This window comes from Plasmodium falciparum (assembly GCF_000002765.6).
Source record: "Plasmodium falciparum 3D7 genome assembly, chromosome: 9".
Classification (NCBI taxonomy): Eukaryota; Apicomplexa; class Aconoidasida; order Haemosporida; family Plasmodiidae; genus Plasmodium; species Plasmodium falciparum.
In genome coordinates, this window is record NC_004330.2 from 1,172,501 (window position 1) to 1,199,635 (window position 27,135).

Below are 27,135 nucleotides of genomic sequence, written 5' to 3' on the forward strand. Positions count from 1 at the left end.
GTTGTTATGAACCCATTTATAAGAAGTTGAATGAACGTGATAAAAAAAACAAGAAACAAAACGAACCTCATAATAATAACATGCATCCTATTAAAAGTGTTGATAAAAAGGGTTCTTTTTCTTTTCATCATTTGAAAGGTGCATATCCTTCAAATGTGAAAAAGATTAAAGAACATGAAAAGACAAAACAAGAAGATGTTCCAAAGAAATATATTTCTCAAGGTACATATTTAATTGATTGTGAATATGAAGATAGAAACAGATTAAATAAGGTTAATACAGAAAAGGGAGATAAATATAAAATTGGGTGTAGCAAAGAATTGGAAGGTGTTAATTTATTGTTACATAAAAAGGATGGAATGAATTTTGCCTTTTTAAAAGATGGTTCTTTTTTATATAGAAACTTGTTTAATTATTTTAAAGGAAATGAGGGGGGAAAAAAAGAAAATGAGGAAAAAAAAAAAGAAAATGAGGGAAAAAAAAAAGAAAATGACTGTACAACGTGTGATGATAGTAATATATGTAATTATGAAAGTATGTGTGATAAGGATAATGATAGTGACGGTAACAATATCTGTGATAGTAATAGTAATAATAGTAATAGTAGCGATTCTTATAATAATTACAATAGTAATTATAATTATAATGTTGGTGATTTTATTTTTCATCAGTATGTTAAAGGTGAGGATGAAATTGACTGCATTAATTTTACCATAAATGTTATAAATAATCAAGACGATAATATACGTTTTTACAAAAGTTATATAAAAGAGCATATTGACAGTATGTTCTTGAGTAAATATAATTTGAAGGTAGCCAAAAAATTCGGCAGCACCTTAAATGATGAATCGAAAAAAAAAAAGAAACGAACGAAAGACCAGAATAATACAGAAAATAATAATACATCTATATTTGACAATTATAAAGAACTTGTTCAGAATTTTTTTTTAGTCAAGAAGGTTTTTATGAACACAAATAAATAAAAATATATATGTATGTTTATATGTTTATATATATTTTGTTAGTTTTTTTTAATTCGACAGGAAAAAGAGAAAAAAAAAAAAAAAAAAAAAAAAAAAAAAAAAGAAAAGAAAAAGAATGTTGCATTTATATTCTAATTTGTTTTATAATGTAATATATAAATAATTTTTATTTGTATTATTTTCTTTTCTTTTTATTTTATTTATTTATATATATATATATTTTTTTTTTTTTTTTTTTTAATTCAATTCTGCAAGCATTTCAATGGTTGAAATTTTATTATTATTTAATTTTTTTTTTTTTAAAGAAATATGTAAATATTTATTTACACTTATATATATAATATACATATAATTTGTATGTTATATGATAATATTTTTTTGACTATGTATAAATATAATATTATAAAATTTTTATTCATGTATTTATTTAATTTTTTTTTTCGGTGCTCTCATCCAAGTTTTGAAAAATTCAACTAATCAGTTGCAAAAAAAAAAAAAAAAAGAAAATAAAGAAAATAACAATAGACATGATGAATAACAAAATAATATGAAAATATAAAATAAGAATACTTCTTTGTTATTTTGTAAATTTTTTTGTATATTATTTTTATAAATCTTTTCTTTTTTTATGTTAATCTGTTTTATACTATTGTTTTTTTTTTTTAAATAATAATAATATATATATATATTTTTTTTTTGAAAAATATAAAATCGTGCATAAACAGATATTTATTAAAAATTTTTTTTTTATTTTTTTTTTTTCGGATTTAGAAAATAAAACGAATATATAATATATATATGTGTATATATATGTGTATATATATGTGTATATATATATATATGTATATATATATATGTATACATATGTATACACATATTTTACACAAAATGTATACATATATATATATGTAAATTTTAATATTTATGCATATTCCTAATTTTTTTTTTTTTATGTATATATTATACACATATAATATAATACAATATTGTACATAATATAAATTAAAATATAAACATCTGTACAACAAAAAAAGATAAAAATAAAAGTATGTACAAAAAAAAAAAGATAAAAAATAAAAAAATATATATGTATGTATAAAAAGTGTACTCCTAAATTTATGTTAGAATACAAAAAATATCAAGAATAAAAAGTTGTATGTATATTATATATATATATATATATGTGAAAGAAGAAAAAAAAATTTTTTTTTTTTGATATATATCTGCATGTCATTTTAATGTATTTTTATATATATATATATTAATACTTTAAAATGACATGTTGGTAAAAAAAAAATATATATAATAAAAATAAAAAGTAGATTTTATATGCATATATGATGTGTTTTAGGTTTTAGAAAAAAAAAAAATACATATATTTATATATATATATATATATTGTATATGTGTGTTATATGTATGTGGTTTTATTTAGAATAAAAGGCCAAATAAAAAGAACAAGACAAAACAAAGAAGTACATATATATATATATATATATATATATATTCTTTTAATGTGTATTTTTTGTGGCTTATTATAAGCACCCACAGGTGTGTATTTTCTTTTAATTTTTTTTTTTTAATATTTAGGTTTTTGGCTTTAAATTAAAATCATCACATATATATATATATATATATATATTATATATTTATGTGTGATTATATTTATAGCTTTTTTTTTTTTTTTTTTTTTTTGTTTTTTTTTTTTAAGTGTGTAAAATGATAAAAGTGACAATATTTTTGTTGCTGTCCATATTTAGTTTTAACTTGTATGGATTAGAATTGAATGAAAAGGTTTCTATAAAATATGGAGCTGAGCAAGGTGTTGGAAGTGCAGATAGCAATACGAAGTTATGTAGCGATATATTGAAATACTTATATATGGATGAATATTTATCCGAAGGTGATAAGGCTACTTTTGAAAAGAAGTGTCACAATGTTATTGGGAACATAAGAAATACTTTTAGTAATAAGAATACCATAAAAGAAGGAAATGAATTTTTAATGAGTATATTACATATGAAATCATTATATGGTAATAATAATAATAATAATGCTGGTTCCGAGAGTGATGTTACTTTGAAGAGTTTATATTTAAGTTTGAAAGGATCTCAAAATACTGAAGGTGAATCTGAAGTACCTAGTGATGATGAAATAAATAAGACAATTATGAATTTTGTTAAATTCAATAAATATCTTTTAGATAATTCTAATGATATTAAAAAAGTTCATGACTTTTTAGTTTTGACTAGCCAATCTAATGAAAATTTATTACCTAATAAAGAGAAATTATTTGAACAAATAGTAGATCAAATTAAATATTTTGATGAATATTTCTTTGCATCAGGTGGTAAAATAAAAGTTAAAAAAGGTTATTTAAAATATAATTTCCTTGATATTTATAAACAACCAGTTTGCTCTGCTTATCTTCATCTTTGTAGTAGATATTATGAATCCGTTTCTATATATATAAGATTGAAAAAAGTTTTTAATGGGATACCAGCATTCTTAGATAAAAATTGTAGAAAAGTAAAAGGAGAAGAATTCAAAAAACTTATGGATATGGAATTAAAACATAATCATATTGTTGAAAGATTTGACAAATATATAATTTCTGATGATTTATATTATGTTAATATGAAAGTTTTTGATTTAAAAAATGTAGATAAAATACAAGTATCCAAAATTGATGATATTAATAATCTAAATATATATGAACATAAAGAAACTATGCATCTTTCAGCAAAAAATCTATCAAGATATATAGATATAAAAAAAGAATTAAATGATGAAAAAGCATATAAGCAATTAATGTCGGCCATCAGAAAATATGTAACAACACTTACTAAGGCAGACTCGGATATAACTTACTTTGTTAAACAATTGGATGATGAAGAAATAGAAAGATGTACGCCACAATAAATAAATAAAAAATATATATATTATATATATATATATATATATTTTTTTTTTTATATGTATATATATTTTTTTTTTTTTTTTTTTTTTTCAGTTCTTATCGACTTAAATTTCTTTTTATATAACGGTTTCTTGAGAATTACCGAAGACAAACACCTAATCAACGCAGATGATGTATCTCCAAGTTATATTAATTTATATAGATCTAACAATATTGTAGCTTTGTACATATTAAAAACACAATATGAAGAAAATAAATTATCAGAATACAGAGCACATAAATTTTACAGAAGAAAAAGAGTTTCCAATATAACCAACGATATGATTAAAAAAGATTTCACTCAAACTAATGCACTTACCAATTTACCAAACTTAGATAATAAAAAAACCACTGAATATTATTTAAAAGAATATGAAAATTTTGTAGAGAACTTCCAACCAGATCTTCATGATATCATGAAATTGCAACTCTTTTTCACTATGGCCTTTAAGGACTGCAACGTCAACCAAAGTAACACAAGGAAAAGAAATAAAAAATGTGTACATAAATAAATAAAAAAACAAATATATATATATATATATATATATATATTTTATATATATATATTTTTTTTTTTTTTTTTTTTTTCCTTTCCAGATTTCACCGAGACTTCCAAGAAGTTATGGTTTGATCTCTTATATGCTTACGACAAATTTGGATGTATGAAAAAAATAGGATAAAATGAAAAAAAAATATATATATATATATATTTTTTTGTATATATTAATATATATATATATACTTATTTATTTATTTTTTTTTTTTTTTAGGGTTTTATATCCACCCCAATGAAGTAATTAACAGTATTAATAAGACCGATTTTGTTAGACATGTTTTAGGTATGAATTATGTTATATATTTTATTCTAATATAGTTTTTTTTTTTTATTTATTTGTAACATAAACAACATGTATGCATTTATTCATATATATATATATATATATATATATATATATATATATATATATATATTTATACTTATTTATTTTATTTTTTTTTTTTAATATAGTGAGCAGAAATTTTCTTTTAAAAAACAATGATCAACTTACATTTTTGGAAACACAAGTTGCCAAGATAGTTGAAATAATAAATTTATCTTTGGAAGTTGACAAATCACCAGATTCTTTAGACTTTTCCATACCTATGAATTTCTTCAATCATAAAAATGGTTATCATGTGATGAATGATGATAAATTAAAATTATTAACAAGTTATGAATATATTGATTCTATTGCAAATAACTATTTTTTCCTTAGTGAATATAAAAATGATGTTTTCAGAACTGGAAATAATTTTAAATTATATTTCAACCTTCCAAATATATACAGTTTAGCATATCAATTATTTAATGAATTAGCTATTAACATTAATGTTATTACTAATGTTCCTTTAAAAAAATATTTAAAATACAATGCCAGTTATGCTTATTTTACTTTAATGAATATGATCGGAAAAAATCATGATATCTACTCAAAGGGTTCTCGTTTTGTTTATGCATCATATATTTTAGGATTAGGTAATAAAAATAAATTAAATATAAAATGAAAAATAATTATTATTATCTAATATTTCATATATACATTATATATATATATATATATTTTTTTTATTTTATTTTTTTTTTTTTATAGTCTTTTTCATTGAATCCCACATCGATATTGCTCGTTTGAAACCAAAAGATTTCTTTTTCATGAAACAGTCCTTACCAATTATAGACCACGTTTATCACAAAGATCTTAAGACATTGAAAAAGAATTGTACTTTATTAACAGACTTTATGAAAATTAACAAAAACTCACAAAACTATTCATTAACACACACCGAAGAAATGATTAAAATATTAGGTTTATTAACTGTCACCTTATGGGCAAAAGAAGGAAAGAAATCAGTATATTATGATGATGATGTTAGTTTATATAGAAAATTAATGGTCAGCTGTGTTTTCAATGGAGGTAATCAAGCATAAAAAAAAAAAAAATATATATATATGTATATATATATGTGCATATGTGTGTTTTATTTTGTTCATATTTTTTTTTGTATTTGTTCATATTTTTTTTTTTTTTTGTTCATATTTTTTTTTTTTTTTGTTCATATTTTTTTTTTTTTTGTTCATATTTTTTTTTTTTTTTGTTCATATTTTTTTTTTTTTTGTTCATATTTTTTTTTTATTTGTTCATAATTTTTTTTTTTTTTTTTTTTTTTTTTTTTTTTTTTTTAGGAGAAACCATTCAAGAAAAATTGGCTAACAACATTGAGAAGTCATGTGATATTAGTCAATACGGTATAAAATCTAAAAATTTAAAAGACATGATTGATATAAACTTAAGTATACACAAATGGAACCCAGCTGAAATCGAGAAATTAGCCTATTCCTTTGTTTTATCTTGTAAGATGCAAAAATTGATGTATAAACCAATGAACGTTGAGAAATTACCTTTAGAAGATTACTACAAATTATCCTTAGCCCCAGATATGGTAAAGACATATCACTGTTATAAATTAGGAAAGCAAGCAGCTGAATTATTAGAATCTATCATTTTAAAGAAAAAGTTCGTAAGATTTAGAGTTACTGATGCTATTGATGTATATGATTTCTTTTATATAAAGAAAGTTTTATCCAGTCGTATTAAGAAAGAATATAATGAATTTTTACAAGACAAAAGAGCATTTGAAAAGAAAGAACTTGAAACAATTTTAAACAATAGTCCATTCTCAGAAGAGCAAACAATGAAATTAATAAATAGTTATGAATGTCACTGGTTTACTAGTTACGAAAACTTCAGAATCTTATGGATGCACGCATCAAGTAAATATTATATTATTCAAAAAAAAAAAAAAAAAAAAAAAAAAAAAAAAAAAAAAGATATATCTAGAATATTAAATATATATATATATATGTATATGTGTAAGTATCCATTTATGGTTCATCTTTTTTTTATACCTTTAATTTTTTTTTTTTTTTTTTTTTTTTGTAATTCTTTCCTATAGGTAATTTGGGTACTGGTACTTACTTAAAGAATTTCTTCTCCGAATTGTGGCAAAACATTCGTTTCTTATTTAAGAGCAAACTTAAGATCCGTGATATGGAATATTTTTCAGGTAATTTACAAATTCCTATCTTTTTATTTATAATATGATTAATTTTAATAGTATCAAAAATGTATGGTACATATATATATATATATATATATATATATACATATACATATACATATTTTTTTTTTTTTTTTAGGTGATATATCACAAATGAACTTATTAGATTACTACTCTCCTATGGTACATTCCGAATCTCACTGTCAAGAAAAGATGCAAGTTTTATTTATAACATTAAGAGATAGCAAAGAAGAAAATCGTAGTGAAATAGCTCAAAAAGTTAAGAGTGCATATTACCAATGTAAATTAGATTACTATAAGAATCATCACAGCGATTTTATCCACAGAATACATCCAAATGATTTCTTAAATAATAAGGTGTATGTCTTAAAACAACCATATTATCTCATGAGTAATGTTCCTTTAAATAACCCAAAGAAAGTATCACGTTTATTTGTAACAGAAGGTACATTAGAATATTTATTATTAGATAAGATTAATATTCCAGAATGTTTCGGACCATGTACTAAATTACATTTTAACAAAGTAGTTATTAAAGAATCAAAACAAAGAATATATGATATGACTATAAATAATGCTTTAGTACCAGAAATACAACCATATAACAGAAGAAAATATATGACTATCTATATAAATGAAGCATATATTAAGAATATAGTTTCAGATGCATTAACCAGTGAAGAAATAAAAAGACATGATATCCAAAAAGGTAATATCAAAATATGTATGGGAAAAAGCACATATCTTACAGAACCTATATTAACTGAAGAACATTTCAATTTAACTCACAAACCAGTATATGATTTTTCTAGTGTCAAACACAATTTGAAAGTTTTCCATATGAAAAATGAACATTTAGTATCTGAGGATCCAAACGATGACTGTTTCATCAACTACCCATTGGCAACTATCAATTTAGGTAAGCACAAAAAAATATATAATAAATAAATGAATAAATAAATAAATAAATAAATAAATAAAAGTGTACATGTATATGCTTTATATATATATATATTTGCGTGTTTATATATATCCCATCAATAAAAATTATGCAATATGATTCTATGTTAATAATTCTTTATATTTATTCTTTTAACCATTACATTATTTATTTTTTTATTTTTTTTCTCAGATATATCTGATCCATACAAAGAAATCAGTGAAGACTTAATCAAAAACTTGTATATCTTAAAAAGTAGTTAAACGTTAAAAAAAAAATATATATAAGGAGAAAGCACTGTTTTTATATACATATAATGTTATGTATAAGCTTGTGAAAAAAAAATATATGTATATATATATATATATATATATATATATATATGTGTATATAATTTTTAAATATTATATTATTGTCTTTCAAAAAAAAAAAAAAAAAAAAAAATACATATAAAAATATATATAATCTTTAAAATGGCATATATCAAAAGGAATTTTTCATTCTATTTAAGGTATCAATTTTTTTATTTAATATATCAATTTTGCTATCCTACAAGAAAATTATACATATTAATGATGAAAAAATAACAAATTAATGTATGAGAAATATTCATATAAAATATATATATATATATATATATAAATTTTTTTTTTTTTATGCCGTGTTTTTCTTTATTTTTTTTTTTTTATAAAATATAAAATTTTTTTTTTTTTCATTGTTAAGTTTTCTTGTATATTTTTTGCAACATAAATGTTTCGTGTATTTTTTTTAATTTTTTCCTGGTCCAACACCTTTTTTGGTTTACCTTAATTTTTAAAAGTTTTTCTAAATTAAAAATTTTATACTTTAATATTTTAATAATTTCATCATTATGAAAGTTCTCAGAATTCTATGAAAAATAAAAAATGAACAAGGTCATTTTAGAAAATGAAGTTACAAAGTGATGATATTATTAAATGTAAATAAATAAATATATAAAAATATATATATATATATATATTTTATTTCATATGTTACACTTTCATCAATGTTATTTTCTTTTGTGGAAATATTATTGTTATCACTTGAGTTTTCTTCATTATTATTTTCCGTATGATTTAAATTATCCTCTTCTTCTTTAATTTCATTTTGGAATTTAAATAATTGTTTTTTAAAAGTGATGAGAACTTTTTCTACTCCCAAACATTTAGAATTAACAATTTCTTCGACATTTTTTTTATCGATTTTAAAATCCAATCTTTTAAAAACTTTTTCATTTAAAGTATTCCAATTATATCTTTTTTGATTTATCGAATTAGCTTTACTATAATTATGTAATTCAACAAATCTAGGCAAACAAGAATTCACTAATTCTGCCATTAATACACCATCCGAAAAATCTCTATTGACATTTTTTATTTTACGTGATAATGTAAAATTATTTAACCATTCATGTAATTCATTTAATTCGTCTTCTCTAACTTTAGATACAATTTTTACTAACTCATTTTTACTCATTTTTATATGAACAAAAAATATATATATATATATTTTTTTTCTCTTCTACTTGAAAATATTTTAAAAATAAGGAACAATTTTTTTTTTTTTATTCAAAAGTTACATAATTGTTTTATCTATATATAATATATATATGTAATATATTATATATACATTCCAAATAAAAAAGAAAAAGACAAATATATACATACATATATATATATATATATGACCTTATTTTTTTATTTTTTTGATGGAATATTTTATCTTTCTCAATAAAAAGCGAATTTAGACAAGCATACTAAAAAAATAATATATATATATATATATATATATATATGTTTTTTTTTTTTTTTTTTTTTTTTTTTTTTTTTTTTTGAGGGGGGGAGGGTTAAAAATTTTAATATTTTATCTTTTATCATTCATATAATAATTTTCTACAATTTGTTATCTCAAAAAATATAAAACAAAACAATTTGGAAAATAAGAATAAATATCGCACTAAAACATTTCACATAATTAAACTCTAACAAATTTATGATGAACTGTATAAATGTATATGTAATATATATATATATATATATATTTTTTTTTTTTTTTTTTTTTTTTGAATGTAGGATAAGTCGTTCATTTTATGAAAAGACTAATTATCCTTACATGTTTATATGTAATATATAAATATGGACTATATATTATATGTTTTATTTTTTCCTATAAGCATAGGGAATATTCTTTTTTTCGCCTTTTCTCTTTATATCGCCTATGGTGAATTATTGCCCCTGCTGAGGTACAAGCACCACATGGAGCAGAAGAAGCAGGATAAATAAAACATTTTGAATTGTCATATTTATTATCAGTTGCAGCTTCTTTGATTTTGTCTATATAATCTTTAGCTATTATTAATTCATTATTTTTTTCTAAAGATATATCTATGTTCTTTTTTCTACTGGATTCAAATTGACGTAATATTTCTTGTTGTGCTTCGTATGCATTTTCAACATTCTCATTCCATTCATTTAATTTTTTATCATTTTGAAGAATTTGTTGTTCTTTTACAGCATGATGAAATAAAATGTTTTTTTCATATTTATACATTGCTTCTTCTAAAGCCTTGTCTTGTTGTTCTTGTGATGATTTCATTTGTTCTAGCCATTTTGTTTGATCTTCCGTATAAGTGTCTGATATTTTCTTTAAGAATATTATTACTAGTTCTTTCATTTCGTCAAGTGTCAGCATGCTTTCTCCACAACATTTTAATTTGTACATTAACTTTTTTATGCTCAAATAATTGGATACATGTTTCAAATCAAGCGTTCCTAAAAAAAAGTTAAATAAAAAATAAAAAATAAAAATATATATATATATATACATTCACACGTTTTTTTTATCTTTCATGTCCTATGAAATATTCATAAAAGGTCTTAATGAACAACTCACAAATAAATATACATACATTTACGCATATACACATACGTTTCCTTTTTTTTTTTTTTTTTTATTTTGTACCATTTTCGTCAACAAATCTACAAACATATTCCATAAAACCACATTGCATTAAAAAATGTCTTAGTATCATTTCTACAGTTTTGTACGATAATTTTCCCTGCTTGGATATATCATGACATGCAAAAACCATGTCTAGTTGTTGTTCAAGACCTGGGTAGGTAGCATAGATATTTTGTTTTTCTATTTCGTCTTCTTTTGATGATATTTGTCCCATCTTTTTTTTTATATACTTACAAGCACGATTAATTTTTATATACTATTCAAAGTGATAAATAATATATGAACAACGAAATGAACAAATATATAAGAATAAAAAATATGTATATTTATATAAAGATATATAAACGAATATATAATTAATCAGTCATATTATAAAAATAAAATAAATTTTTTTATTTTTACAAAATTACAATTGATATCATAAACAGAACTGTCTTAAATATATATATATATATATATATATATATATATATATATGTATATATTTAATAAAATTGTGCTTTCACGGACACAAGATCGAAATAGACAGATATATAAAAAAAAAGAAAAGAAATATATATATATATATATATATATATATATATATAATATATATTTAAGGAAAAACGATTCTTAAAATGATTTCATTTAAAAAAGGATTTTATACCGCACTTTAGAGCATTTAAAAAAATGGGGAAAATAAGAAAATATTATAAAATTATAGGATATAATTAAATATATTATAATATTAAAAAATAAAATAAAATAAAATAAAATAAAAAAAAAAAAAACCTTACCTGTTCATGTAAAGTAGCTATAAAAAAAAAAAAAAAAAAAGAAATGTACATGAATATTTTAAATGCTACCTGATTTATTACCTTTTATTCATATATTACTATGTTAAAAAATTAAAAATAACATCATTATGATATACATTAACATATATTTAAAAAAAAAAAAATTATAAAACATTACTTGATATCCTTTTTCTATGGAAAAATTACAGTATTTAAATTATATCTCTAATAAATACTTCCTTATTTCCATTTTCGCTATTTTTTTTTTTTTTTTTTTACAACATTGTTCCTATTGTACATGAACTGTTCATACGCATTTATGAAAGCTTTTACATTTAAAAAAAGAAAAACAAAGAGAACATTATATAAATTATATTATGTGTGTGTATTTTACTTTTCATTTTTTTCTTATTAATAGGATCTGATGTTGGTACGCGTCTACATGTTGTTTATTTTTTAATATAGAAATAAGGATATTCCTATTGCTAAACTAAATTACAGAGAAGAAATATTTTTGATTATTTTTTATATATATGATATGTAATAATTAATGTATGTTTTTTAAAATATATTGAGTGAATTTAAATTTTTTTTAAAGGATAAGAAATACAAAAAAAAAAATATTAAAAATTAAAAATTAAGAAATTAAATATAAATTTAATAGGTGTTTATACCAAATAAACAATATGATATATTTTTACAAGTATGTATTATATGAAAAACATATATATATATATATATATATATATCAATTCAATGTATCTTCATAGTTTTACATTATCATATAATATTATTTATTATTTATTGTTTTTATTTTTTATTTTTTTATTTTTTTTTCAAATAAATAATTTAAGAATGATCTTTTTCATCATCCAAATTTTTATTAACATATACATCATATGTTTCTATGGATGAAAAAGTGCTTGATAAAATTTCGTCCATATTAGTAAAATATTTTCTGTTTATAGATACTTGTGGAATATCTATATCTTTATTTAATATGGATAGTAATGTGTAATTAAATGCTTCAACTCTTTTAAAATAATCATAATGGACATAATTTGTAATATTGAAAAAATGTATTGTTATTCCTTTGTTATATAATAATTTACATTCCTGCGGATTTAAATAATCTACTTGATAGGTAAATATTATATTAGCATTTAAAGCACTTATTGTGAATACATATTTTTTTAGAATATTAATATCAATATTTATATTAGGATAAATAAGAATAGTTTTAATTCCCAGATTATTAGTTATATTATGAACATGTTCAGGAATATTCGTATCTATTGAAAAGAGCGAAATTTGTTTCTCTATAGATTCCTTAGTAATATGAAATTCTTCTAATTTCTTTTGAATAATACTTTGATTAAAATTATCTTTTGATAAAAATATTAATATGGAATATTTTTGAATTATAAGCAATTTTAAAAATGGAAGTATTTGTATAATATCATGTGTAAAAATAGCTATATAATTTTCTTTTATCACATTTTTTATAACACTTAAACAAATATATGATTCATAAAATAGTCTAAAAGTAGCACATAGGAATTCATCATTCTTCATTTTTATATTTGTATATTCAATAACATCATGATATGGTACTAATATATTGTCCTTATGAATTTTACTATTTAATGTAAATATTCCAATGACATCCTTTCCTTTTAATATATTATTAAAATTATTTCCGACATATAGCACTTTACCTATAAATACATTTCCAATAAGATTTTTCAATTTCCATGTATATATATCATTATCATCTTTTTGTATTTCATTTATCTCATCATCATCACAAAAATTTTCTTCGATTTTATTTGTACAAAAATTGGAACAACCAAATGATATATATTTTACCAAAACACATATGTGTGAATCTTTATAGTTCATACTTTAAAAAAATCAAAATATAAAAATTAAATAGATTGAGAAGAACCTCTACTTAATAGTATATATTGTAGGTTGTATGATATCCCTGGAATGGAACAAATATAATTGGTACAAATGAAAAAAAAAAAAAAGAAAAAAAAAAAAAAAAAAAAAAAAATTATAAATATATATTTATATATATATATATATATATATAATATATTAAATATTACACACATACATTTAGTGTAAAAAAGTATACTTCCATGTATGAATATTTTATAATTATTTATTATGTTCTTATATCTTATTAAATATATATCTGCTTTTGTTTTATTTTCTTATTATTTATTCCTATATATTTCCTACTTTGTATAATTCTTAATGGAACTTTTTAATTATATATATATATATATATATATATATATATATATTTATTTATTTATTTATGTACACCTAAAAAATTGCTATTCTTTTTTAATAGGTATATTTTCATAATTGTTACAATCATAATCACTCAATATTTTTAATAATTTATTTTTTTCCTCAACTAATTTATTTTCTCTTATATTTATGTTTTGTTCTCTTTTATTTCTAATCATATATTGAAAATCTATTAAAAAGGTCCCTATACTTATTGTTAAAGACAATAACAAAACTAAAGGAATACCAGAAGAAAATAATTTATATCTTCTATCAATAACACATAGTCTATATTTAGTTCTTATATATTTCTTCTTAACATAATTTCTTAATATGTTCATTTTATTTGTAAATCATAAATATATATATATATATATATATATTATTTCATATTATGTATACTTTTATTTTTTTTTTTAATTATAAATACATTTTAATATATAAAAAATTTACAAATAAAACTATAATAAAAATCTTACTGTTTCAATAAAATTATGTATATATATAACATTTCGTATTTAATGAAGAAAAATAAATATATGAATATATTAATTTCACCTTTCACATATGGAAAAAAAAAAAAAAAAAAAAAAAAAAAAATTAAAATATAATGTCATCATATATAATGTGATATTATTACTAATAATATATCATTAAAATATTATATTATCTTTATGTTTAGGGAAATATATATATTATATATATATATATATATTGATAAAATACACCTAATAGTATTTTTATATTACAGAAATAGTCTCTATTAAATTTATATTTCCCCTTCTTGTTATAAACCTCAATACATAACTTATATCACACTATTTGTTTTTTATAATGTGAAAAATAAGAATATATATGTATATTTATTTATGTTTATTTGTATTTAATTTTTAGTATTATCTTTAATTCTTCTTTTTTTCTTTTATCTATTTAAAATACATATATTTATACATATTGTAATTCTTTTTACAAAAGTTGTAAAAATATTCACATGTTTTTATTTTATCATTTTTAATAATACTTTATTTGTTTCATTTTATTTAAAAAAAAAAAAAAAAAAAAAAAAAAAAAAAAACAGTAAAAACGTTTCTCTTTTTAAAAATGAGCTTACTTAAAATTGTATTTGTTTTTGCGTCACTTTGGTTTTCTTATTGTTATTCATATATGAATATTAAGAGATATCCAAATAAAGTTTTGAATTCAAGTGAATCAAAATTTTATGATCATAACTTTCATAAAAACTATATCCTAAATAATTTGTTCAAAAGAAATAAGTTATATTACATATATCCTAGTAAGGAAAAATAATAGACCATAAAAAAATAAAATAAAATAAAATAAAGAAATGAAAAAGGAATAAAATTACACATTTTGGTTGTGTTTATAAAAATATACATATTATATATATATATATTATATATGTATTTTTTTTTTTTTTTTTTTTTTTTTTTTTTGTTAACCTATGTTTTGTAGAACAAAATCTATTAATTAAGAATACACGAATTTACAATGTACCAAGGGCAAAAACAGCCATTTCCCTCTTTAAAGGTTTTTAATTTTTTTTTTTTTTTTTTTTCATTTATAGCTAGCCATTTTGATAATTTCCTATTTGTCTATATATATATATATATATATATATATATATAATATTTTTTCATTAATTATTATTATTTTTTAATAGATATAAATATGTCTAATTTTTTTCCTGGTTTTAAGACCATCTTTAATACGAAGTAATTCTTATGTTTATGTAGAAAAATAATAATTGTGTTAACATTGTGCATATATATATATATATATATATATTTCTTTTCCGTGACACATAAATATATTTTTTTATTTATTTGGGAAGATTTTTATTTGACCCTTTGTACAGTTCGCATAAAGATATTATCATAAAAAATATAAAGACCATACAATTATTGCAACAGTAATATTGATATATGAAATATACATGTTCCTTTCCAACATATGTTATATGTTAATTTTATTTTTTATTATTTTTATTTTATTTTTTTTTTCCTATAGAGGTAATTACGTAAAAAGTATTTTCATATTTGGGTCCTCCTGTTTTACAATTTTTATTATAACCAAACTACTTTTAATGCTCAGAAGATTTTTCCAGAACCAATATAAAATGGTATGAATATAAATATTAAATAAATAATTATGCAAAAATATCACCTAATTTATATTATTTATATTTATTTTTGTTATATTTAGATAAGTGAACAAGAAATAGAGCTTATGGGAAAATATGAAAATCCACATATTGAATTTAAAGATTAATATAGACATAAGAAGAGAACAAATAAATAAAAAAATAAATAAATAAATATATATATATATATATATATATTTGTGAACGTAGAAAGATATAAATATAAATGTTCATGTTACAATTTTATTTTATCAGTATATTTAATATGATGTTTTGTTATTTTATTTTATTTTATTTTATTGTTTCATTTTATTTCTTATTGATTTAAAAAGTACATATATGTATATACACAAGGGTGTCTACATTTTGACATTCATTTAAATATATATCTAAATATTTTTTTGGTAATTTTTGTTTCTTTTACAATCTCACAAATTATGAATTTTATATAATATTTTGTATTCCTAAAATACAAATATCAACATTAGATAATAATCTCAATTTTGTTAAATAAAAAAGACGACAAGTTTATTAGTATTATTTTTTTAATGTGTTAATATAAAAATTGTTATTCTTTTTTTTTTTTTTTTTTTCTTTTTCTTTTTTGTTGTTATTGTAATTGTTATTGTTTGTTTTAAAATATAGGAAATATATACATTTCTTTAAAAAATTAAAAACATTTTTTAATATTATAAATTGTGATATGCGTTAAACAGCAACCAATTTTATATATTGTATATCTTTGTTTAATTTGTTTGTAAAAAGAAGAAAAACAAAAAAAAAAAAAAGTCTATAAATAATTAATTTTATGTATTAAATTGCAATTATTTTAATTTATTTATTTATATATTTATTTATATTTTATTATTTTTTTTTTTTTTTTGTTGTTTCGGTATCATAAGGAACTGTTCCTAAAAAAAAAAATGTCCAAAGATGAAAAAAAAATAATAGAGGTTCTAAAGGAAAAAATCGAAAAGACCAAATTACACGTTTTAACGTTTGCTACTCATGAACAAGGCTATTTCAAAACCTTAAAAGAAAGTTGCAAAATTTTAAATATCGATTTAAAGGTATTAGGAATGGGAATAAAATGGAAAGGTTTTATAGAGAAATTGATTAAGGTAAAAGAATATTTAAAATTATGTAACGATAAAGATATAATCCTTTTTGTAGATGGTTTTGATACATTTTTTGTTCAACCAGCAAATGTAATTATTGAAAGATATCTTATGAATTATGACAATTTTTTTGTTTGTACTAGTGAAGGTGCATATTCAAGTAATATCCTTTTTTTACGTATTATTGAAAAAATGCATTTGGTTTTTCACAATAGTATTTTTAAATATAATGATAATATCGAATGGGATTCTTTACACATAAAAGAAAAATACAAAGATTTCAACTTTTTTCATAATAATTTAAATCTATTAAATTCAGGTGGTTGGATAAGCAATGTTTTCTTAGCAAAAAAAATCCTACAATATATACCTTCCTTTATTGATAATGATCAAGTGTTTTTAACCAACTTATATTTGGATTGTAATTATTTATTGAAATTACAAGAAAAACAATCATTAAATGATACACATAGTAAAAGTGATTTAAATTTTGATCCTCAAAATAATTTGAAATATTATAATAAAATTATAATTGATAATCATAATATTATTTTCCATTTATTCAGAGGTAAACGTAATTTAATGTTGCTAGATTATGGCGACTGTGTAAATCACTTCCCTTTAAAACCTTTGATTAATATATATAATATTCAAGGAGATGAGCAAATTAAAAAAAATAATGATATAAATGGTATAAATTGTATAAATGATGTAAATGATACAAATCAATATTTGCATGAACGAAATAGCCAAAGTGAATATTTACATGAACAAAATAGCCAAAATCAATATTTACATGAACGAAATAGCCAAAATCAATATTTACATGAACAAAATAGCCAAATGAATTCACAGAATAATAAAATAAATTGCAAAAATCGCATATATATATTTTTTATGAAAAAAATTTTTGGAAAGAAAGATAATTATAATAATGATGATTCTTTGAAAAAAATAGAAATTATAAAAGAAAGCAACAAGGATAGAAATGAATGGAAGAAGAAAAGAACAATTTTAGATAACGTATACATGGGAAATACGATAAGAAAGATTGGACAAATTGAAAATACCTTTAATTATTCAATAATTGATATGCACACACACACTTCTCCTTGCATTCTTCATATGCATTGTCTTAGAAATGTTGATAATATAATTCATAAGATGGGTTTGAAAAATAAGTATACATCTACTTGGTATAGTCGTATTTGGTATTTATTTTATAGTTTAAAAGGTACGTTAAATTTCAATTATTTTAGTTTATTGTTTTCAACAACGGTTGGTTTTATATCTTTTTTTTTAATTTATATAAAATATGTTTTACAAATTTTAATATATATAGATAATAATTTCAGAACTAATAAAATGCTTTGTTTAAACAAAATGATGTTTTTATTGAATGATATTGAATTTTCTTGTGTCTTCACATTTATATTATCTATATTGTATTGGACATTTTATATATTTAACAAATCTATATGATAGAATAAATTTTGTCATTTATTCCTTATATATAAATGAAATGGGTAAACATACACACACACATATATATATATATATTAAAATATATTTACATTTTATGTGTTCCTTTTTCTTTTTGGTGTTATATTTTATATTTTTTTTTTTTTACAAAAAAATCAAAATTTTTAAATATAAACAAAATGGAAGTGAATATAATATAATATATATTTTTATTTTATACAAAAAAGAAAAAAAAAGAAAAAAAAAGAAAAAAAAAGAAAAAAAAAGAAAAAAAAAGAAAAAAAAAGAAAAAATATATATATAATATATATTATATATATATATTTTTTTTATTATTTACCAAAAAAAAATATATTTAAAAAATCAACATATATGCACTATGAACATATAAACTTTAATTTTATTTTATTTTTTTTATTTTTTTTATTTTTTTTTTATTTTTTTTTTTTTTGTTTGTTTCCTTATTAGATATCTATATTTATAGTTTCGAATTTCTGGTTTTCAAGTTCATCATCATTATTAACATATGTATGAACTTTATCGAGTAACATATGCCATTGTGATTTATTTTTTATATTTGATAAATTTATGAGGTCTTTAATTAAAAGCCACTGATAGGCTGTCATTTCCTTTTTCTTTGTATTGATTACTGTATATAAATTATCGAAATAAAAATCGATTTTTTTTTTATCAAATATATTCATAAATGAAAAGGAATAAAATAAATGTATTAATGAATTAAGAGATTTAAAATGTACAGTTTTTTTTACTACATTATCACATTTTTCATTTATATAATTATTTTTTACTACATTATCACATTTTTCATTTATATCATTACTTTCAAGCTTCTCACTTGTTTCATTTTGTTCGTCATTTCCATTTACAAAGGAATAAAATTCCTCATTCGAAATATTATTTTGTAAATGATTTTGTGGTTCCACATTTTGTTTATCTAAAATAAGTTCGTTTAACTTTTTAACTTCTTCTTCCTCTTTTTCTATTCTATAATTAAAAGTGAAGGTGTCATTTTTTTTTGAATATTTTTCCGTTATTTCATTTTGTTGAGGTTCAAGATTTTGATAATTAAAATATTCAAGAAATGACTGAGCTTCAAATTGTTTTAATTTTTCTTTTAAAAATAAAACAATTTTATTTAAATAGTGATGATATATATTTCGCATGTTTTGTTCTCGTAATATTATATCATCATTGTTTATTATTAAACGGGAATATACCTTTTCATAAAAGACATCATCATTAAACATATTCTCGTTGTACATATTATTATTTATAACTTTTTTATTGTCATTTTTATATTTCTCTTTTGAATCATTTGAAATGTTTGTGTTATGTGGATAATATACTGATGTTGTGTAAAATAAATAATCAACAAGATCGTCAAGGGAAATATTTTTGATATTATTAGAATAAAAAAAGACATATTTTAAAAGAATAGTTTGATCATATAATTTCATCTCTGATAAATTTTTCATAATGAAATTCAAATTGGTACAATTTTCTTTTTCTTTGAAAGTTTTTTTTAACAATATATCATTGTGATAATTATTATTATTATTATTATTATTATTATTATTTATTGTTATATGAATATTTTGATTGAGTATATTTCTTAGTGATTGTAATAAATAAGTTAATAACGATTTATCATATATATTTGAATTATTTAGAGATAATATTAACATATTAATATCTATAATATTAAAATATTTTATATTTCTTTGTAATATATGTTGTTTAATTTTTGGGAATGTTTTTTTTAACAAATTTAATTTTACTAAGGAATAGGTAAGAAAACAAATTTCTTGATTATTTAAAACATGAATATTTTGTAAAAGAAAGTTTAATACATATTTAAGATATTCTACATATTTATTTTTATTATAATTAAAAAAGATTAATAATTGCATAGCTTGTTTAATGTTTAAATGTTGAAAATTTTTCCCTTTAAAATTAATATTAACTTTATAATAATGATTTTTATTTAGACACCATAAAAATAGGCTAATATTTCTTATATCTAGATTGGTTGAGAAAAATAATAATTTATCTTTTATTAATTTAAATGCAGAATTATTTCTTTTGGTTTTTGTCATAGCCCATATTATATTCATAAGACTTTGTATAGGGAATTTGTTAATTTTCTTTTGTATTTCTTTATCAAGAAGATCAAAAAAGAAATTATCTTTATAATTTACTAATGATAAAGAATAATATATATTAGATATATCATGACAAGTTAATATAGAAATATATTTTTGTAAAAAATATAAGATTTTTTTATATATTTTAAAATTAAAATAAGAACATTTTGCTAGACTCCATAAAATAGCACATAAACTTTTTGTATTTAATTTTTTTAAAATATCAAAATGTATATATTCAACTAAATGACATAAAATGTGTTGAAATATTTCTTTATATTTTTCTTCTTTATGAATATTTAATTTAATTAAAATCCATAATAACCATGTTTTATCTACGATTCTATAAATTTCTTTTTTTTCTAAAAAATATTTTATATCTAATAAAATGGTTTCAAAAATATTGTTATGTATAACTTTTTTTAAAAATAAATCATGAAAATATTTATCCTCTTTTTCAAAATTATAAATTTTTACTAATTGTTTTAATATATAAAAGCATACAACCATATTGGAAACATGTCTTTTCTCTTTATATAAATTAAGTAAATCTTCATATATATAGTTCCTTTCTATCTTTTTTATAATACTATAACAAAAATTACTACGTATGTGTATTCTATCTCCTTTCATGTAGCAATTTTTTAAGGATTGAAGATCAGACATTTCTTCATTTAGAAAAATTTCCTCACAACTTTTTTTTTCCTTCTTTTTCTTTTTTAGTTCGTAGTTAGAGGAATTCTTAACATGTTTATCATTATTCGTAAGTATATCTTTATGTATATATTCACAAACGTTTTTATTATCATCATCATCATCATCATCACCATCCAATTGTATATCTTTATTTATATCTTCACAAACGTTTTTATTATCATCACCATCCAATTGTATATCTTTATTTATATCTTCACAAACGTTTTTATTATCATCACCATCCAATTGTATATCTTTATTTATATCTTCACAAACGTTTTTATTATCATCACCATCCATTTGTATATCTTTATTTATATCTTCACAAACGTTTTTATTATCATCACCATCCATTTGTATATCTTTATTTATAGGTTGATCAATATTTGGTTGTGCATCCCCTTTTGAAGTGAAGTCATCCAAGGGATCCATGAAAAAGTCGTCTCCATTTATTTCATGACCATATTGTAACAAAAGGTTTTCATGAATATTATTTAATTGTTCTTTTATATTATTCAGATTATTTTCTTGTTTATTTTGAGGTTGTTCTTTTTTACTATAAAAATTATTATAATTATTAAAAAAAGAATTTTTAATTTTTTGAATTTGTAATTCTTTAATATTAAACCAATAACTTTTTCCAAATTTTTTTAAAATATTTTTTGGATATTTTACTAACTCATTTTGATTAATTACAACTAGAAATTCATATTCATCTTTTTGTGTTTTTTTTATATCTAAAATAACACCATGACAATCTTTGAACGTTCCATGATTAATTTTAACTTCTCCACCTATTAATGAAACAAAATCTTTAATTTTTTCAACATAGAACTTTTTCTTTTTACTCTTAACATTTTTTAAATAATTATATTTACATAAGATATATAATTTTTTATATTTATTTCTTTTATTATATACGGAAGAAGAAGGTTTATGTGTCGCAAAAATTGCACCTCTCCATTTATTCACTTCTCTGGTATATAAAAGGGTAAATTCAATAATACTAATAAATAAAAACAAATAGAAATTTAAGGAAGGATAAAAAAAAATCATGTCACATAACAGTACATTGTAAGGATGGAAAAGCTAAACATTATAATAAAAAATAAATAAACATAAATAAATAAATAAATATATGTTTATATAAATAAATATATTTTTATATATATATGTGTTATATATTTTAATTTTTGCTTATTTTATAATCTTATACGTAGAATAATTAAAAAGCATATCATTTTTTATTAAATTTATTGAATCAAGAAATGTACCATATTATTTAAAGTCGATTATATATAAAAAAAAAAAAAAAAAAAAAAAGAAGCATATAATATGATATAAAATATCAAAATGGTATAAAATAAAGAAATAAATGTGCAATAAATATTTGTATATATATATATATATATAATAAATACATTATATACATATATATATATATATATTTATATATATATTATGTCATAGTATATTTATTTGTGTTAAGTTTTCTTCATTTTAAATATGTCATTGAACACGTATTATGTATAAGTAAGAATAAAATAAATCATTATATATATTAACAATTTTCCCTATTTCTTCAATTCTTTCTCTTGATTGTAAAAATAAATGTTTTTTCTTTTCTTCTATTAAAATACTACCAGCTTTATTGTAACTACTTGATATGTAATCCTCTAAATTGTTCATAATATTAGATCGATAATTTTTGTAAGAATAATATTCGTTTATTTCATCTTCACTATTAAAAGAAAGCATAAACATATAAAAAAAAAAAAATATATACATATGTATACATATATATATATATATATATATATATATATATATATATATTTATATATATATTTTTTTTTTTTTTTTTTTTTTTTTTTTTTTTTTTTTTTTTTTTACACAGTATACCAAAATAACCTCATATTTGTTTACCTTAACACAATTGATAGATGGTCATTATTTTTTACTTCTGAAAAGAAATTTAAAATTTGTGTGTTAAAGTTTTCTTCTAGTTCATCTAATTTTTTAAAATAATCTGTAATGTTGTCATTTATTCTTTTAATAATTTTAGAAATGTTCGTTTTAAATATTTCAATAAGATTATTAAGAGAAACGATATTCATTAATTCTTCATTAATTAATTTATCACGAAAAAATATATTTTCTTTAATATTATTTTCTATATATATTTTAATAGTATTATATTTTTCTTTATCAATATAAATACAATTATTATTAGTACATATATTTGTCACATCTGTTGTATAAGTTTCTTCCTCTTTATCTTCAACAATGTTTAATAAATCATCTTTACCTATATTTAAATTTAAAGATTTAGAAATGGCTTCAATTCTTTTAATGACGCTGTTGTTAATTTGTTCTTTATTTTTTATTTCGATATTCTTTTTGTAATCATTAGGGCATTTCTTCATCATCATATTTTCAAATTCTTACAAAAATAAAGTGTATTGTGGATGTATGAATAATTTGATATCTTAAATTTATTTATATAGAACTATCTATTTTATGATAGTATCAACATGTGAGAAAATAAACATATACATAAATATATATATACATAAATATATATACATAAATGTATGCATAAATATATACATATAGTTGAATTCATTTATGTGTGAATCTCTATATTTCATTATCACCTTTGGGATGATCCAAAAAAGTGTCCAATGAATTTATAACCTTTTTGGATCTTTTCCTTAATTTGTTATATTCTTCAATATTGTTTAACATATACTGGGAGATAAAATTTTCTACGTCTTCTTCAAAAAGGTCGGAGCATTTTTTTCTGTCCTCATTAAGAAGAAGTATTTTATCACTTGAAAAATAAGAAAAAAAAAAAAAAAAAAAAATATATATATATAAATATATATAAATAAATATATATAAATATATATAAATAAATATATATAAATATATATAAATAAATATATATAAATAAATATATATAAATAAATATATATAAATATATATAAATAAATATATATATATATATATATATATATATATATATATATATAGTTGTGATAATATCTTTATATATATTTATACATAAAATTTTTTTTATGATCATCATAAAAATGATATATGTATACTTTTATATTATTCTTATGTAGACCCACATAATTCCCAAATGAATGTTCTCTATATTTGTTAAATAGATTTCTTTAATTTTTTCATAGTTGACAATTTTTTTAAAAATGGGTGGTTGTTTTTTTTCATCAAACAATGTATCAGGTAATGTTGTTAATTCATATAGATAAGCTTCATTTATATTTTTTTTATAATTTTCTATATCACTACAATTATTTTTAATATAGAAATATGGATTTGAATTTTCATTTTTTGGTATTTCGTTTTCTTTATTTATGGATGGTCGATAAAATGTCAAGTTATCATTGGGATGTATATATATATCTTTTTTGTGCACTTTTTTAAGAGATGATAAAATAATGTTATTAAAATATTTAATATTTATTAAATTCTTGATTACACAATTTTGTAGTTCTGGAATATTACATATAGGATTATTCATTATATTTAAAAATTTTAATTTATCCAAACATTTTAAATAAATAATATCTTCCATATGTTTTATATAATTATTACTTAATATTAATATTTGTAACTTTTTGTTATTACTTAAATTTTCTATTCTTTCTATTTCGTTATTATGTAAATTAAGTTCTCTTAAGTTATGTAAATTATTTAAGTTTTTTATTTTTTTTATTTTATTATTTGATGCACTTAATATTTTTAAATTTATTAATTCTTCTAAATTTTCAAGGTCTTCTATAAAATTGTTATTCAAATGTAGTTCCTCTAAATCTGAACGGAGGCGATGTGTGTAGTAAATTTGGGAGATATAGGATTTAACAAAATGATAATATATATAAATAAATAAATAAATAAATAAATATATATATATATATATATATATGTAAAAACATATATACATATTTTTTTATTTATTACTTTTGAATAGGTTCATATTTTGTATGAGGACAATATCCCTATTTTCTAGGGATAACACTTTAGCGTAATAAAAATCTTTAATAATATCTTCTCTTTTTAAATTACATGATTTATTTATCCCTTCAATTAATATTTCTTCATTTATAATATTCGTTCTTATTCTTTTATAATCATATTGTGGTATTATATCATTAAATAAAGTATTTTCTTTCTTATCATTATGAACACTTTCAATATTTAATTTTTCCTCATCATTCTGCTCTTTAATATCTCCTTTTTCGTTACTCATTTTTATGTGTATATTATTACATTTACATCTTTAACCTGAGCGTATAATGTTTAATATGGCTATATATAATGATGTTTTCGCAATCATACACGTTGTAAATATATTATATGTATAAATATATACATATATATATATATATAATATATATATATGTTCTTATATAATATCTTATGTTTATATAGTAACATGAAAGGAGTTATTATGTAGATCGTATAAATAAATAATTTTGATTCTTTTTTTTTTTTTTTTTTTTACAAAAGAGAGAAAAAGAAAAGACAATATCTTTTAATGTTCTTTACAAAAATATAAAAATGTGCAAAATGGTTATGCGAAGATTTAATTTGTGAAAATTTAATTTGTGAAGATTTATTTTGTGAAGATTTATTTTGTGAAGATTTAATTTGTGAAGATTTATTTTGTGAAGATTTATTTTGTGAAGATTTATTTTGTGAAGATTTATTTTGTGAAGATTTATTTTGTGAAGATTTATTTTGTGAAGATTTATTTTGTGAAGATTTATTTTGTGAAGATTTATTTTATGTCTCCAAGAAAAAAAAAAAAAAAAAAACACAATATATATATGTATGGTTATTACTATGTAGATATATATATATATATATATATATATATATATATATATGTATACTTTTATTTTAAAGGAGTATACTTATATATTAACTATTTATAATAAATGTGCGTGATGAGGAAGAAGAATAATTGATTCGTGTCTTTTTATATTTATTGTACATAAAAAATAAAACATTTATATTTTTACACATATATCATTTAAATGTAACATTATTGACTTGTTATATTTCATAAGAGAATTTTTATTTAAAAAAAAAAAGAAAAAGTAAAAGGATAAAAGAAAGGATAAAAAAAAGGATAAAAGAAAGGATAATACGAATGATGTAATTTATTCAATATTTATATCTTAAAAGATAAATAGGAAAATGGAAATATTTTCAGATGCAAAAAAAAAAAAAAAAAAAAATATGAAATTAAAAATCTAATTGTAAACAAATATTCTATTATTTAAAAGGAGAATGTTCAACTTTGTTATTTGCGTCCTTCTTCTTTTGATTTTTCTTTTTACTTCTTGGGTGTGAATCGGAAAGATTGAAAATAAAATATTTTATTAAAGATATATATAAAAGTATGAAACATATATAT

At 19.2% G+C, this 27,135-nt stretch overlaps 10 protein-coding genes across 10 annotated transcripts in view; 4 read left to right on the forward strand and 6 right to left on the reverse strand.

Annotated features, from left to right (window-relative positions):
* Positions 1–983, forward strand: part of PF3D7_0929300 (conserved Plasmodium protein, unknown function) — a gene marked incomplete at both ends in the record, with an annotated part of 2,145 nt that extends 1,162 nt beyond the window's left edge. The window contains one exon of the mRNA XM_001352127.1: positions 1–983. This exon is cut by the window's left edge and continues 1,162 nt beyond it. Within this exon, the coding sequence (XP_001352163.1) occupies positions 1–983 (983 nt within the window).
* Positions 984–2,702: 1,719 nt separating this feature from the next.
* Positions 2,703–8,262, forward strand: PF3D7_0929400 (high molecular weight rhoptry protein 2; the record flags this gene model as incomplete). The annotated part of the gene is made up of 10 exons (XM_002808921.1): positions 2,703–3,891; positions 3,997–4,413; positions 4,540–4,602; positions 4,713–4,781; positions 4,952–5,458; positions 5,574–5,894; positions 6,164–6,751; positions 6,934–7,044; positions 7,178–7,978; positions 8,192–8,262. The coding sequence occupies 10 exons, from the start codon at positions 2,703–2,705 to the stop codon at positions 8,260–8,262; spliced, it is 4,137 nt and encodes a 1,378-aa protein (XP_002808967.1).
* Positions 8,263–8,482: 220 nt separating this feature from the next.
* Positions 8,483–9,496, reverse strand: PF3D7_0929500 (conserved protein, unknown function; the record flags this gene model as incomplete). Its single annotated transcript, XM_002808922.1, has 3 exons — positions 8,483–8,548; positions 8,805–8,888; positions 9,017–9,496. 3 exons carry the CDS (start codon positions 9,494–9,496, stop codon positions 8,483–8,485), a joined length of 630 nt encoding a protein of 209 aa, XP_002808968.1.
* A 690-nt stretch (positions 9,497–10,186) lies between these two features.
* PF3D7_0929600 (G2 protein, putative) lies at positions 10,187–11,195 on the reverse strand (the record flags this gene model as incomplete). The annotated part of the gene is made up of 2 exons (XM_001352130.1): positions 10,187–10,791; positions 10,982–11,195. 2 exons carry the CDS (start codon positions 11,193–11,195, stop codon positions 10,187–10,189), a joined length of 819 nt encoding a protein of 272 aa, XP_001352166.1.
* Positions 11,196–12,606: 1,411 nt separating this feature from the next.
* Positions 12,607–13,659, reverse strand: PF3D7_0929700 (conserved Plasmodium protein, unknown function; the record flags this gene model as incomplete). Its single annotated transcript, XM_002808923.2, has 1 exon — positions 12,607–13,659. The coding sequence occupies one exon, from the start codon at positions 13,657–13,659 to the stop codon at positions 12,607–12,609; it is 1,053 nt and encodes a 350-aa protein (XP_002808969.2).
* A 446-nt stretch (positions 13,660–14,105) lies between these two features.
* On the reverse strand, positions 14,106–14,402 carry PF3D7_0929800 (conserved Plasmodium protein, unknown function; the record flags this gene model as incomplete). Its single annotated transcript, XM_024473208.1, has 1 exon — positions 14,106–14,402. The coding sequence occupies one exon, from the start codon at positions 14,400–14,402 to the stop codon at positions 14,106–14,108; it is 297 nt and encodes a 98-aa protein (XP_024328966.1).
* A 760-nt stretch (positions 14,403–15,162) lies between these two features.
* On the forward strand, positions 15,163–16,350 carry PF3D7_0929900 (conserved Plasmodium protein, unknown function; the record flags this gene model as incomplete). Its single annotated transcript, XM_002808924.1, has 6 exons — positions 15,163–15,355; positions 15,535–15,609; positions 15,743–15,794; positions 15,914–15,991; positions 16,090–16,201; positions 16,285–16,350. The coding sequence occupies 6 exons, from the start codon at positions 15,163–15,165 to the stop codon at positions 16,348–16,350; spliced, it is 576 nt and encodes a 191-aa protein (XP_002808970.1).
* A 795-nt stretch (positions 16,351–17,145) lies between these two features.
* PF3D7_0930000 (procollagen lysine 5-dioxygenase, putative) lies at positions 17,146–18,822 on the forward strand (the record flags this gene model as incomplete). The annotated part of the gene is made up of 1 exon (XM_001352132.1): positions 17,146–18,822. The coding sequence occupies one exon, from the start codon at positions 17,146–17,148 to the stop codon at positions 18,820–18,822; it is 1,677 nt and encodes a 558-aa protein (XP_001352168.1).
* A 464-nt stretch (positions 18,823–19,286) lies between these two features.
* On the reverse strand, positions 19,287–22,739 carry PF3D7_0930100 (heptatricopeptide repeat-containing protein, putative; the record flags this gene model as incomplete). Its single annotated transcript, XM_002808925.1, has 1 exon — positions 19,287–22,739. The coding sequence occupies one exon, from the start codon at positions 22,737–22,739 to the stop codon at positions 19,287–19,289; it is 3,453 nt and encodes a 1,150-aa protein (XP_002808971.1).
* Positions 22,740–23,192: 453 nt separating this feature from the next.
* Positions 23,193–25,962, reverse strand: PF3D7_0930200 (leucine-rich repeat protein; the record flags this gene model as incomplete). The annotated part of the gene is made up of 5 exons (XM_002808926.1): positions 23,193–23,424; positions 23,610–24,126; positions 24,341–24,516; positions 24,821–25,526; positions 25,674–25,962. The coding sequence occupies 5 exons, from the start codon at positions 25,960–25,962 to the stop codon at positions 23,193–23,195; spliced, it is 1,920 nt and encodes a 639-aa protein (XP_002808972.1).
* Positions 25,963–27,135: the final 1,173 nt, after the last annotated feature.